General features: G+C 47.6%; 1 protein-coding gene across 4 annotated transcripts in view; it reads right to left on the bottom strand.

Moving 5' to 3' along the window:
• ZNF618 (zinc finger protein 618) overlaps positions 1-15206 on the bottom strand; it is a gene marked incomplete at both ends in the record, with an annotated part of 173451 nt that overhangs the window by 69972 nt on the left and 88273 nt on the right. For all 4 annotated transcript variants that reach the window (XM_084238178.1, XM_084238182.1, XM_084238179.1 and 1 more), the window contains one exon: positions 7337-7380. In XM_084238178.1, coding sequence (XP_084094304.1) covers positions 7337-7380 — 44 coding nt within the window. The remainder of the gene's footprint in view (positions 1-7336; positions 7381-15206) is intronic.

Below are 15206 nucleotides of genomic sequence, written 5' to 3'. Positions count from 1 at the left end.
GAAAAAGAGGAGTCTTGAGCAATGCTGTCGAGTCACAAATTCCAACATTTCACGGGGGCTCCCTAGGTAAAACTGTGAGCTTCTTTCCAGGGTGGTGTGGCACAAGGAAGGCTGGCCCAGGTCATGAAAAAGAAGTCCCCACTGTCTCACCTCCCAGGGGCTCGGTGAGGGCAATCAGCAGCACACACGGGTCTCTGAGGACCCACCTTCCGTGTCTCCCCACACACAACAGTCAGGACACTGGAGACTGGGAATTCTAACCCAGGTGGACTCCCCTCCACAAGCAGGCAGGGTACTCGAAGCCTCTGAGGGGCCCATACATACCCCAGTCCCACAGAGATCTTCCAGCCACCATGGGGACCACGCCGACCCCAGGGTTGGTGACAGTCAGCGAAGAGTGAGGCCATGACTACATGTCATCCCACTGGATGTTCAGAGAATATATATGCCCTGCCACCAGTGTTATGTCCTGTGGAGGGAATGACTTTACAATCATTCCTTCCTCTCGCTCTGATGCTCCACCCCTTTGGCCACTTTCTCCTCGAAATGAAAGGTAATGAAGCTCCCCCAAAGAGCTGCTCTCCCTCCAACATCTTGCCCACACTGGCCATGAGGGCCTATAACTGCCCAGCTGCTGTCCCTTCAATATGCTACCCTGGTCCTGCTGTTACTCCTCGCCTCCTCTCCTCCACTCTCCACCCTCCAATGGGCCAGCCTGGAGGAGCTGATGACAGACTGAAGTTGCAATTCACAGCCAGCTCTGCCCACAACACTGATGGCAGGCCCTGGCCCAGTCCCTCATCACCCAGGGACATCTGCCCTCAGACACCCCAAAGAGATCCCTGAGGACACGGCTCCCAAGATGTCTTGGGATGATAACTAGATGAATGGCCAGTAACCCAGCTTCCTGCCTGCCCACCCCTCCCTTCCTTCAGGGACAAGCTGTGAGAGTTTACACTAACTGCTAAGGGCTGCATAGAAGAATTAAGCACAGAGGTGGACTAAGGTGCCTGGCTCAGCAGCACACACAGAGCAGTGTTATTCTTCACCCGTCCTCACCAAGTACTCACCAGACAAAATGTGAAAACTCTGGTCAAACTATGAAAAAGATGAGCTCTTAGGCCAGCAGGGATGGGACACCCATAAGTGAATGCAGAAGAAGGACTTTTACTCCCATGAAGGCAAAAGGCCACCCTCCATGGATGGAGAGGAGGAGGAGGCCACGCACTGCAGCCAGGCCATCTGCAGGATGGGAGGGAAAGGGACTGATGGAGGAGGGATGTTTGGAGTGCATCTGGAAACAGGAGGAAGCAGAAGGCAAGGGTGAGGACTGCTCTTCCACTGGCAAAGCCAGACAGACAAGGAGGTGTAGAAATATCTCGAGCTGCCTTCTCAGATCAGTCATGGTTAAACCGAGGCTCTGCTAGCCTAGCGCTAGGTTTAGGGCTACCCTATCCTTAGCCTCGGGAAGCGGCCAGGTTGGACCATCCCAGGGACCAGTGTGTGCTTCTTTAGGATCAGGCTCTAAATGGAAAACTGCAGGTTCACAACAGCTGAGCAGGGCTTCCCCAGGAACCCCAACCACTGCCCTTTACTGGACCACTGCAAACTCCAGAACCGCAGCGCTGTTTGGCAAAAACGATTCACTGGTGTCGATACTCATGTGTTAAGAGTCTGCATTTGCAAACTCTGTAAGGTGTAACCTAAGGATGTGTGGAATTGCCAAGAACCTGCCCCATTTTCAGAGTCTAGGTTTAAGTGTGATTGATCAAACAGTGAACCCTGCCCTCCGAGAAGCCAACTGGCCCCTTTGGAATAAGTCAATGCACCCCCAAGAGTCAGCAATTTATGATTTCTCTAGCACAACTTCACACAAAATTTTGCAGAGTGACAACAGCATTTTTGGAAATCAAGTCCAAGCTCCAATAACAGGAACATAAGCCTAGAACCAAGATGAAGACGCAGCCTGACTATATACTGCCAGCGTTCTCAAAACACTCGTCTGTTCAGACCACGCTGGTCACTGGCCCACTGCCACTGTGAATTTTTGTGCCAATGAAGTTAATTTGTTTAGGGCTACTTTTATTTTACTGCTGAAAACCAAAATGCTAAACAAGAAGATATTATTTAAAAATATTTATGCAGCCACATGCATGTGATTATCAGATTAAATGACCCACCAGTGGAAAACACTGGTTTCAAGGAGAAGAATTTAGCCAAACCCAAAGTCATTTTACTATTTGAGTGACCTCTGAGGAAGGCAGAGGCCATCACTAAGTCAGAGCTGCTGGGGGGAACCAATGAGATCTGTGTAAGCAACAAGGCCCAGTCATGGTTGTGATAGGCCTTCAACAAACACCAGTTCCATCCCCACCTTCATCTCTGCTCCTCCAGCTCTCTCTAGGATATCAAGAAATCAACTGGTTTCCCGCTGTTACCCCCTCCTAGGACTAGAATCAGCATGGTGGTGATGAAATAAACATTTATTGAACACTCACTCTGGGCTGGAACCTCAATATCCTCATCCATAAAATGGAGATTTTCTTTGTACCTCCCACATTCTGAGGTCAAATAACTAGCCCAACCAGGCAGAGGACAGCAGCAGAATCTGAACCCAGGCAGTCGGGTTCTTCAACACTGTGCTAAGCAGCTTGGCCCTTAGTGGGGCTAGAGAGAAGGCAAGGAAGATGCCCACAGTCCTGGTGTCTAGAGCTGGCCACAGTGGTCCAGCTGCTCCACCCTCGGGCTATTCCAGTACCACGCAGGAGGTGTGATTTTTCATGCAGAACTCACACAATGCTTTGCCGAGCTGGATCCTTCAAGCCTGAAAAAAAGGGCCTTTCAGAAACTCACTGCCAAGGCTACTCTTTAAGGTCTTGTCCTGAACCCTTGACAAGCCCTCTTTAACATCCTGCCCCCTGCAATCTATTCTCCTGGCAGCCAGAACTACACTTTTAAAACCAAATCATATCACACCACTGCTCTGCTCAAGATTCCCAATGGCTCCCCATCTCACACAGGGTAAAGGCCAAAGTCATGACAACCATCTCCAAGGCCCCACATAGTCCTTGCTGTCACTCCCACACAACGTACACACTCCTGCCCCAGGGCCTTTGCACCTGTTGCTTTCTCTGCCTAGAATGGCATCTTGCCTAGATGACACTAAGCTTGGTCCCCTTTCCTCAGATGTTCAAATGTCACCTCAGTGATGCGGTGCTCTTGCCGGCTCTCCGAGGCACCCTCCCTGCTTTTCTTTGACAGCACTTTTTATCACATGACATATTATATATTTTATATATCTATAACCTCTCCTCCACTCCTACGAGAACATTGGCTCCACAAGGGAGGGGACTTCTGTCTGTACTGTTGACCGCTATATTTCCAGCACCTAGGACAGACCCTAGCGCTGAGTTAGGTACACAAGAAGTACTGGGTGACAGATGAATGACTGATCTCATCTTTCCCTACGCCCCAATCACCCTGTCTGTAAGATCCTGACCACTTGTTAGGTGACTAGAACATTGAGTAAATCAAATGGACCTTTAATATCTCCTAGCCCTGGTTTCCCTTTCTCCAAAATAATAGGGCTGGACCAGATTATGATTCTTTTAGTTCTGAAACCTTCAAATGACCCCCCAAAAAAATTGAAGAAAAAAAAAAAGGCCAAATGCTTCATTATAACTAGCCTATAGCTGGACCTACTTGATTATAAAAACTGCATTGCCTTTAGAATTCTCCCAGCCCCCATGCCTCTGAGAATAAGCGAAGTGTGGCTGCGGGTGTGCTAGGTGACTTGTAACCTGCACGCAAAGCCAGCATTAACCCCGAGTGTTGGGGTCACTGGTCTCGTAAAACCGGCCCAGGCTGGGTTACAAGGAAGTAAACCAAACCACATTTGGTTGTTTCTTAGGCTCAGAAACACCACCTCTCATGTCCCCCTCAATTTAACATAAATCCTTAGCAGCCCGTGCTGTTGCCTTTGGGGTTCAGCCAGAGGTTCTCTGGAGAAGTAACAACATTAGGAGTTCCAGACCAAAAGAAAGGCGCTGGCAGGAGAGCAAGCCCTGGTATAATAACAGTACTCCCAGCACAGCTGGAGGGGAGCCCCAAAATGGAGGGGCTGGGGTCTTTCAAGGTCATTCCCCACTAGGGCGATAAGGTTTAACTCTGACTTGGGGGAACCTCAGGTCTCGGTTTCCCCATCTGAAACAGGGACTACATGAGTCTATGAAGTTTCTGTAAGTCTACATCCCACCTAGCCAATCTAACCCAAGTAAGGTCAAATTTACCAGCAGCATCCCCTCAGGCCACACAATGTTCTCTTGATGTTAAATGTAAATTTCACTTCTCTAGTAGATGTTAGGTCACTATGCAATGACCCGGCTTTGGTCTTTCCAAGGATGCTCAGTTGTGAGCTGCTCCTTCCTGGCCAGTTCCCAGCTGTGGCATAGCCCCAGCACCTGACAAGGGCTCCTGTAACATCTGTGAGCTGATCCTTCATATGCAGCAGCCAGTGAGCAGCGGGAGGGCGCAGTGTGAAGTACGTGCACCAGAGACGTCACACCTGGGGAGACGCCTGATCCACCACTCACTGCCAATGGGGCCAGCTCGAGTCCTGTAAACCTCTCTGTGCCTCAGCGTCCTCATATGTAAAGTGTGACTAAGAGTATCTCCCTCCTAGGACTGTTATAAAAGATTCATAAATTAATAATAAATTAAGATATGTAAGCCCCTTTGCTCAGAGCCTTACAAGTAAATGGACCAAATGGTAGTCTCTACTCTTAGACATTTCTCCTTTACACCTCAAGTCACACACAGCCCTAAGAACTGGGCTGGCCCTTCCTGGTACACACTCTGACACCAGGTAATGGCACAGGGCTCCGACACTGAGTACATGCAGCCTGGGCCAGTCAGGGAGAGCAGAGACACAAGCGTGCCATCCTACCTGCCTGACCTGGGCAGGCATCTCCAATCCATCTCGGAGCTCTTCTCCCTGACTGCAGCCCTGGACTGATAAGATTCACTTGAGAACTGCAGAAGCACTGGTGAGGGAGAGATTAGAGAGTGAGGGCAAGGATCACAACTGGGTGGGAGTCATGAGGAAGGGACGGACTCTCCTCCTCGTCCAGTCCCAGCAGCACTCTGCTGTAGACACTGCGCCTGCCACACAGCACACACTCAGATGTCTGCTGGATCCTTCTGAGGCCTCCCACACAGCACTGGACCTGACGCAGCAGGTGCTCCTTGTATATGGGAGAGCTACGGAGAGGCTGGCCAGCCCCTCACCTGAGCACAGCATCACTAGGTAGAGCAGGTACCAGCTTTAGCAGGCCTGATACAATCACGTGCTTTATCATATGACTCTAGCAGGCCTGTCCCTGCCTTGGGTACAGTGACAGGGTGGGACTAGCATAGCCCAGGACCCCCTTCCTGTCCTGACATGTTGACTTGGAAAGTACTTTCAGGCATCATCAGTCTGGTCTGAGGGCCCCCACTGGCCTGGAGGCCATAGCCTCAGCACTGTTATCCTCAAAGTCCCATTACGGGGGCCCCGGAGAGGAACAAGTCACCATTCATGGGCCCATGTCCAGCTGTCCACCCCTGTGTTCTAGTCCACTCTCCCTGGCCCTGTACACATCCTCTCCATCTCATTCAGTGTATCCACACCACAGACACTCCCTGAGTCTGGCCAGGGGTCTGCCCACTGTTTGCACAGTGTGGTCGCTGCGCAGAGCTGGCACTTCCAGGGGAGAAGCAGTGACAGTTCACTGACCAGCAGGATAATGAAAGGGTGTGAGCATGCCTTGAGGGACACATGCCAGGGCCCTTGAAGAAGTGGTCCTGGAAGGCTTCTCTGAGGATGAAACCAAGACCTGAGGGATAAAAGGGCACCAGTCATGGGAAGATTAGGAAAAGAACATTCCAGCAAAGGGAACAGTGGTTGCAAAGGCTCTCAGGCAGGAGTGCATTTAGATCAGAGGTCATCAGATGACCACCGTTTAAGTATTTAAGTATAACCTGTGGCTGCTTTCCTGTTACACTGGCAAAGCTAGGAAGTTACCACAGTGCCGTGAAGAACAAAATATTTGCTATCTGGCACTTCACAGGTAAAGGTGACCAACACATGGTTTGGAGTGTTAGGGAAAGCTGTAGGAGCATCACAGACAGACTGAATGAGGGGCGGAATGACACAAGAGGAGATTGGGGAGATGGCAGGAGCCCCATATTGGGTTGGTGGGACACAATGACCTCCAGCCTGGTGGCACCATCTTCACTCTAGCCATTCCCAACCACCTGCCAACAGGTGCCAGCGTGATCTCCCTGAAACACAGAGCTGGATACTTTATTCTTCTGTTCAAAAACTGGCATCAGCTCTCTCCATGGTTTCCCAAAGCATGTTTCAAAAAAACACTTGCTCCAGGGAATGAGCTTCAATAAGAGTTCCATGGTTAAGCAAGTTTGAGAAACATGGCATTGTTATCACTCACTCTTAGATGTTCTCAAACACACACATTAGCAATTAAAGGCTCTGAAAAGTCCAACAGCAAAGAAATCTGTTGACTTTGTTAAACCCACTCTCCTTTAGCCACAAAATCCCTCTGTTCCACAAAAATCTATTACCATTTTCAAGAACTAGTGTTCCAAGACAAACTAAGACAAACTCCTGGGCTTGGCATTCGTGATCTGACCCCTGACTCCAGAAGGTGATCCTAGAGCCTGTTCCAGACTTTGTGTGGCCTGGGGAGACATCTCTCTTCTCTGTTCCTTGCCTTCTTCTGTCTCTGAAGCCCTCAAAAGGCCATCTGACTACTCTAGTGCTGTATGTCATTGCGTGGGCCTGTCCTGTCCTCTTTCCCCCTCCTTGAGAAAGCCCAGCTTTCCATTGGGGTTCGCCCCATTTCCTGCTAGCTCCTGGTCTGGCAAAGCACAATATTCCCCTTCCCTGCCTTGCAGTGACTGACTTGGGGCACTAGTAAAGTCCCCAAGTCAGGTCAATGAACTCCAGACTGGGATGGGGCTGGCTCCTCCAGAGTTCACACACAGTAGCTGAAATGGATTCAAGCCCAGGTCCCGTCATCGTGTGCTTCACCCCTAAATGTGCCCCAGTTTGAGTGGCCAAAGGCCAACCGAGGACTGAGTCATCCTTTGTGCCAGTCATAGGAGCCCACGGAGGGTACCAGGAGGGCTGGAAAGTGCTGCCCACCTCAATCCTCTGGGGAAGCATGGGTGTTTCTCAGCAAGGGGAGAAGGCCTGGACCATTTATCTTTTCAGGTAGAAGGTGAAGACCAATACAGGAATGTGGGTGCAACTTGGGGCAGGGAAGGGGGAAAGTACCTGCTTGCCGTGCTTTTCCTTCCTGCTGCACTGGCTCCGTCAGCCTGCAAAAGAAACCCAAAACACCCACGTCAGCCAAGGCGAGAGAGAAATTCTACCCACTGCCACCCCACCAAGCTCCCACTCAACACTCCCTTTAGATATGGGATGGGCTGGCCACAACGACCCGCTCCATTTCTCCAGGCTGGGAAGCTCTGCCCCCAGTGGTAAGAGGGAGTAAGAACATCCCCCGCCCCTTTTGCCTGGCCCTTTAAATCCAGCTGAGCACCCACTGCCAACACAAACCCAGCAACCACAGAGCCCTGGGGACTCGGTGAAAAGTAAGTAACCAGCTAAATCTGAGATTGAATTGCACCATTTTTATTTTCATCTGGGATTTCCAATAAAACAGTAGCCACAGATTTATTCCTACCAACCAGAGGGGGAAAATTCTACTAAGTTAAAATAGTTCGTCCCCCAACCTTATGAACAGAGGGAGGCAAGTGAGTGTCAGTTTCTTAATCTCTTTTATTCGGGGGTAAAGGATGGGGGTGCTAAGACTGGCCAAATGAAATTTACAGAAATCCTAAAATTCTGTTTCAGGTGGAGAGACTGAGGCTCTGAAGTCTCATGGAGCCTGAATGTCAAATGCCTGGGGACCTTACTCCCAGTCCAGAGCTGGGGGGTTGGGGAGGGTGGCAAGGGGGAGTGAAGGGGAGCCCAGCTCTACCGATATGGGAATAATGCCTAGGTTCCCTGCACCACCACTGGTGGAAGATGCATTCCTTACCTTTGTTAAAACATTTATAATAGTAATCAAAGTTGGATAACGCAAGCTCAGAACTCTGGCACACATGCGTTTCCAAAATCAGAATCTTTCTAATTTTAGAAAGGTAATGTCGCACGTGTGTTCTATATTTTGAACAGCCCTGGCAGGGCGTGGGGAGCCCCAGTACTCAAAACACACTGATACTGCTATAGTGAAACTTAGGGAGTCAGCCCTGTATGACCTAAATGAACACAGGGACTAGCCTCTTCTCTCTTCAGGTCAAGTTCTGCCACCTCATCATCAGTTACTAAAAATCATTTTGTTTTCAAGCTTTTCAGATTTCAGGACTGCAGATGAAAGGTTGAGGACCTAAAATAAAAACAGCAGCAGCTACCTTTTGATAAGCGCTTGTGAGACATTGCAAAATGGCAAAACTTAATGACCAACTTGGATTCAGAGCCAATATATAAAAATAAAGAGATCTCATCCCCAAAAGGGCCCAATTTCAGCTTCTGAAAGCCACACAGTCCCATGTGACCAGGCAACTAGAGCTGGTTCTCCACAGTTCCTACCACTCCCTCTTGCCTTACCCCCAGTCATCTGCCTGGCCCCTGTAGGTATTCAGACTCGCTCCTACCCTTCAGGTGCTAGTGTAGGGACATCAAATGTCTCATTTCCTCTTCTCTATAGTTCACCCAATACACATATACCATATCCCCAATTTACAAGTGAAGCACAGGTGGTCAAAGGATTGAATTCATCTACTGAAAACCTCTTGTTACAAGCCCAGATCTGGGTGACTTCGAAGCCCACCTTTCTCAGCGCTGTCATTTTTTATCTCCCTTCAAACATTCAGGAGAGCCAATCTGGAAATGGGGGAACCCACCTTGCCCACATTGGCCACGAGAGGGAAATGGAAAAGTTAAGGACAAATAGGAAGGTAGAAATATGAGACCTGGGAGGGAGAAATTAATGAGATGCTGATGTGTTATTTCAGAGGAAGAAATAAGAAAGCAGAAAATGATTTGTGTATCAGTTCACTGGGAGCAAAGGATCAATTACAGCCTCTTTGCGACATCTTGATTCCTCATAACTACTATGTAAAAGCAAAGGGGAAGTTATTTTCACGTACATATGCTAAGAGGCAGAAATGGTGGACAGCTTCAAAAAATGGTAAAATCCCAAATGATCTCTCACCTTTCAGACTCAACTCTGGGCACTTATTTTTAGCTTTTCATCCATTTTTTCATACACACTTTCAATGTTCTTTTTTTGTCCTTTTCCTTCACAATTTCACAGAGAGTCCAGTTCAAGTGCAGTGAACACATGACTAGGTAAGAGACATGAGTCTCTATTTTCGGCACACCTGATCATCTCCACCTGTTTCCCTTTTATAATGTTTATGACACGGGAGCGTCTTATCACAGGTAGCCAACACACAAGGTTTTCCATCCGCTTTTACAAAACACGGACAAAACATGAAAAATGTTCAAACAGATGTCCAAACAAAACCTATAGTGGTGGGAGTGGGGAGAGAGACTGACTGGAAGGAGGAGTGGACCTCAGCAGCTGTGAAATGTCCCCTAACTGGTAGACATGAAAGCTGATAAAGGCAGGGGTGTGGACAGACAAGGGGCGCAAGGCTGCCCAAGACAGCGTGTGACAGTATCACAGCTTCTGTCAATCACAGCGTGGAGTCTGGCTGAGTCTGGCCCCACCATAACAACAGGGGCAGCTGTGGGGCCACCCAGCTGAAACCCAGAGTTCAGAGCACCAATTCACACACAAACCCATCCTTACCCAGTATCATATAACTTCATTTGCAATTTGAACCCAAGCTGAAGAGCGCCTGGGTTCAGAGTCCATGGTCTAAGCTGGAGTCCTGGTTCTGCCTCCTTCTAGCGCTATAATCACAGGCAAGTCCCCTACGTGCTCAAGGATTCTTGTTTCCCTCATGTGCAAAATGGCAATACACTAATCCAAGGACCTACCTCAGGAGACTAGCGTAAGATTTAAGTAAAGTTAATGTATGTAAAGGCACTTAGCATAGACTCAGCTGTAATAATAAAGATCATTAACAACCCTCACTACAGTTATAAAGGTCCAGTAGAATGAGGTGCAGCTTGAATGAAATTACGTAACAGAGGAGCAAGCTGGTAGGAATGGTGCCAGGGGTCATCCCAGCCTGGCTCTGGCCTGATCTGCACCCCAAATGGCAAGTAAGCATCTCATGAGCATCCACCAGACCCCAGAGGCCTGAGGTTTCTCCAGAGTCAGAATGACGCTGAACACAGAAACACAGGTGCCAGCAAACCTGGGGAGGGACTGCTTAAGTAACAGAGCCTCTACTTCGGCTGCCACTGTACCATGTGCTCCTGAAGGATGTGGCTCCCTGGTCCTCCTCAGTCTGACTCAAGGTACGAAGACCTTGAACTTGGCTAAGTTCTTTTCTTTCCCTATGAAATTCTCATAGGTTAAAATGGGAAGAGGAGGCTCGAGATTAAGTCGCATCATTGCCTCCTCCCTTTCATCTGCCACTGTCTGTAGAGCTGACCCAACTTTAACCTAATCCCTCTGTAGCAAAAAGAAATATGGTAAGGCACATGGATCCTTGAGAGACCCTCTTACTCACTCTTCCAGAAGTGGAGGTAAAGGTATCCACAAACCACTGCCCCAGGGTACCTGCCCCCTTCTCCAAGCTCTACCCAGTCCTTCTACACCAGCTTCTCCCTAGGATCTGGGCAAGGCTATTTTTGGTTTCATCTGGCCTTCCTCTTCCCTCCCAAATGAATGTTGAGTTGTTCTTTTCCATTCTCTTATTAAGGATTTTCTTGGAAAGAAAATATTATTCCAAACCCAGAAATTTTATTTCTAAATTTGTGCAAATGTAAGTTGTAAGACATTAGCTGCATTTCACATTTTGTGCAAATGGCAGAAACAGGCAATTCGTGTGCTACGGGATGGGGGCTGGCCAACGATTTCGATAAAATAAACCCTTTTTTAATTTAAATGCTAATGCACTGAATTAAAATTTAATAACTGAGGAAATTGAAAAGCCGAGCAGGAATATTGGAAATAAATCCAAGCAGAAACAGCTGAAATTAAAAATTCTAGAGAGTGGGAGGATAGCAGCTAAGCTGTCTTATATGATTACATTTTTTTTTTTTTAGAATGAAGCAAAAAAAAAAAAATCCTATCTCTCGCTGGCTCTAGGGCAGTAAATCCACAGTGCTGTGATTTATTGCTCAATTTTCCTGAGGGAAAAAGGCTTTCTTTCATGCTGAAATATTTCATAAATTTCAAGCCAGCATAAATTCTTAATTTAAAAGTTATGGAGGTCACATTTAGTGCACTGGTACGGTTCCAAAATCTTAAAGGAATAGCAGCGACCCAAAAAAAAAAAATAAATAAATACAAAAAGGAGGAGTAGAATTTGCTCCTTTTTTTCCTTTTTTTTCCTTTTGGTTTTAATTCACAAGTTGAAATTTCATTATCAAAGATTTCTCGTGGATGGATAGAATCCAAGCACGTGGCAAACTGGTATGTATTTGGAAATCTGCAGCAAAAGATGAAGAGATAAAGATTTAATTCAATTATAAAAAGGCATTTTTTTTTAAAGCCACTTGAGGAATTTCTGGTAAAAATTTCCTCCCTTCATTGCCCGGGAAGGTTGAGGGTGGGGGAGGGTGGCCAATGTAATTGCTTCTCTTAGATCTCCAATCTTTTGTGCACACTGATATATTCATTTGTTATACAGCTGTTCAGCGGCGGAAAGAATGCTGGGGCGCCCATAATTCTAAGCAAATCAATCAAAAATTAATGATTTGTCATGCTTGCACAATGGAGGAAAACAGCTCCTTGGGTCCTGGCTGCCTGATCTCGAAAAATGAAATGCCTTTCTGTGATAAGAGAGTGGAGCCACAGACTCAGGAAGCTGAGGTGCCACCACAAATGTGGGGGCTTGAGCTCCCTTGGGCTCAGAGCGGGTTGAGGGGGCCACCAGCTTTCAGGGGGCAACTTCAAGATGGCGCCTCAGCCACCGGTCAAGCCCAGTCAGTACAGACATGGTGTGGCCCATTTCCATGGTGGTCTAATTAGGACCCTGCCTTTTCCCTTCCACACAGAAACTTAAAAAGTACTTACTTTCTGGAGACCTCAGTGACTCCTCCCCCACTAGATTTGATTTGTCCCTGTTCATTGTTCTCCCAACATCACTAACACCTCACCACCAGCACCTCTGACCAACTCCGTGGGATGGGGCTGGCCCTGGAGCACCCGCCTTCCCCCAGACTGGGTGCTCCTCCTGAGCAAACACCACATCCCACACAGGGCCAAGATGCCAGCACCCACGGCAGGTGCTAGACTGGGCAAATATTACAGTCACCAAGTAGGCATCCGTTTATTATTATTTCTCAGGAAATACTGATAATGAGTTGCTTAGATGATTGATGAACTGTATTAGTAATTGCATTTGGATGAGATAACAAGTGATTCTAAATAATTATTCCTTTGCTTGCTCAACAGGTACTACTTCTGAAAAGCCTACTATGCATTAAGCACTCTAATGGATAACCTCAAATCCACTGGTGGACAATTCCAAGTCCACCACTCACTGTTCCCAGGGCTTCCCTCCACTCTTATGGAAGGGCAAGGTGACTACGAATCCAGGAGAGAAGGTCTCTGCATGCTGAAATGCCTTTGAAGTCTTTTATTTTTTGTATCAATCCATGTGCATGTTATAGTCATGAGTATCAAATACATATTATTCCATAAAGTGTCTTTTATACATATGGGCATGAATTTGAATACAAAAATTTGTTTTAAATGATCAATTGGTACAACTGATTGTACTCAGAGCCTCCGCCATGAGTAAAACCAAGGGCACTTGAGCTGGAGACCTGCAGGAGGTACCACACCTGCAAGAAGTAGTGCGGAGCCCCTGTAACTGCCCAGAGAATGGTTCTAAGTCCCCTACTCTTTACTGAAGACTCGATGACAAATGGGTCTGGACAACCCAAGCTCCGTGAACCTACTGCTTTCCTTTCCAATATCCAGTGAGTTCCCAAGACTTAACTTGAATTTTCTGCTTCTCCCACTAAGAATCAAGATTCAAAGTAGGAATAAGTCACTCACTTATCTGACAAGTCTTACTATATACCAGACACTGTTCTAGGCAGCTGGGACATATTCCTGCCCTCAAGGTGATTACACTCAAGTGGAGGGAGATGGTAACAGGAAGAATAAATAAGTAAAACATATGGGAGCAAGTATTGAGTCCTAGGAGCAAGGCAGGCAGGAGTAGCAGGGTTCAGTGGGATAAGGTGGTCAGAGTAGGCATCACTGGGCAAACAATGGAAGGCGGTGAGGGAGCTGGCCCTGTGGGGTGTGGGTAAGAGGGAATGGCCAGCACCTCGCTTGATGAACAGCGAGGATGCCAAGATGTCTGAGATGGAGTGAGTGAGGACCAGAGGAGCTGGGATCTGGGAGGTGACCTGTGTAGGGCCTCACAGACCACGGAAGGGCTTTGGCTTTTACTCTGCAGAACCGCTGGGAGGTTCTGGCATAGTGACACAATCGACTTCCTTTTTCAAAAGATCATTCTGGCTGCTATGCTAAGCACAGACAATGCAGCAAGGGCAGAGGCAGCAGGAGGCCTTTGAAGAGGTGACTACAACAGCCGCCCCAGTGAAAGAGGAAGGTGGCTGTGAGGGGTTGGGTTCTGAATTTACTGGGAGGTAGAACCAACAGGACTTACTGATGAACTAGATGTGGGGGTATGAGACAGAGTCAAGGAAGATTCCAAAACTCTTGGGGCTTAGCATCAAGAAAAATAGAAATGCATCTCTTTGGTACATGAGATTATCAATCATCAGCACAGCGCTCTGTGGATTGTTATACTTCATGGAATTCTCCCAGTAACCCTGCAAAGGACACAATGCAGTTTATCTTCTATCACAAAGAATTAAACAAGCATCCAAGGGTTGAGTGACTGGCTCACACATCTTCTCAACCCAAGCTTGTGACCATTTCTCTTACACACATGTCCTTCATGTATGAACCATCAAATCAAACCTGCCCCCAAACAATGTAGATGAACTGCTTCCCTACTAACCAACAGACCACAACGTAACATAAGCACAGGTCGTCCTCTGCTTGTTCTCGCCAGGTGTTCCTGGAACACCTACTGAGGGTTTGTATGCTAATACCAAACAACAGCTTTGCAGGTTATAAAGCTGATTCCATTCCCAGGAAACTAAAGATATAAATTCTCTAACAAGAATCTTGTTTTTTATATCACATTCAATATATATATTTTTAATGTGTATGCCTGGCTTTTAATTTTGCATTTGCTTCCTAAGTTTACATGGTGACTCAAGGTCACAGATGCCCTGGGTCCGAAGTTTGAGGGGTGAATGGCAGCTGCCAGAGAATGCTCTGGATTAAAAGTGCTGAAACCCAGGTGAGTGATACCATTTTTCAGTAGATGCTTAGAGTTAATACTAGATGTGTGATTTTGAGCAAAGCCTTAGGGTGCTGACACTAAATCAGACATAGTTCCTTATTCATTCATCAAATATTAGCTATTAAGTGCTTACTCTGTGCTGGGCACCAGAGTAGTTAGTGGGATACAACAGCATCAAGGACAGTGGGGAAGAATAAAGGCAGTTACTTAACTACTTCACACTATCAATGTATAGTAACCAACTGAGATAGGTACAAAGAGAAAGGCCTGGGCGCCATAAGCACCTTTGACAACAGGATCCAATGAGACTACAGGGTCAGGAAGGGCTTCCCAGAGGGAGGGATGCTGGGGATGCACAGAACCCCCACTCAACAGAGGCAATTTAAAACCTAGACGCAAATGAAGTGGCCACAAGCTGGGTGCCAGGAGTAAGAAGGCCGGTGCCATCTTGCCCAGGTGGGTAGCCTGTTGCTGAACCCGCCAGAGCTATAGGCTTCTCTGAGGGCCTTCACCAATCTGAAGGAAAGGACCAGCCCACCAATATGCCAGCAGCAGGCAAGGATCCCCTGCCTAGATGCCCCAGGCCAGAGTCCACACCTCCATCTGGCCTTGCAGCCTCTAGCCCTGGGAAGGATAGAATAATGGTTTCATCTTTTTTC

The sequence above is a fragment of the Talpa europaea genome, assembly GCF_964194135.1.
Source record: "Talpa europaea genome assembly, chromosome: 7".
Classification (NCBI taxonomy): domain Eukaryota; kingdom Metazoa; phylum Chordata; class Mammalia; order Eulipotyphla; family Talpidae; genus Talpa; species Talpa europaea.
The sequence above is the reverse complement of the archived record's forward strand: the minus strand, read 5'-3'. Positions and strand labels throughout refer to the sequence as shown.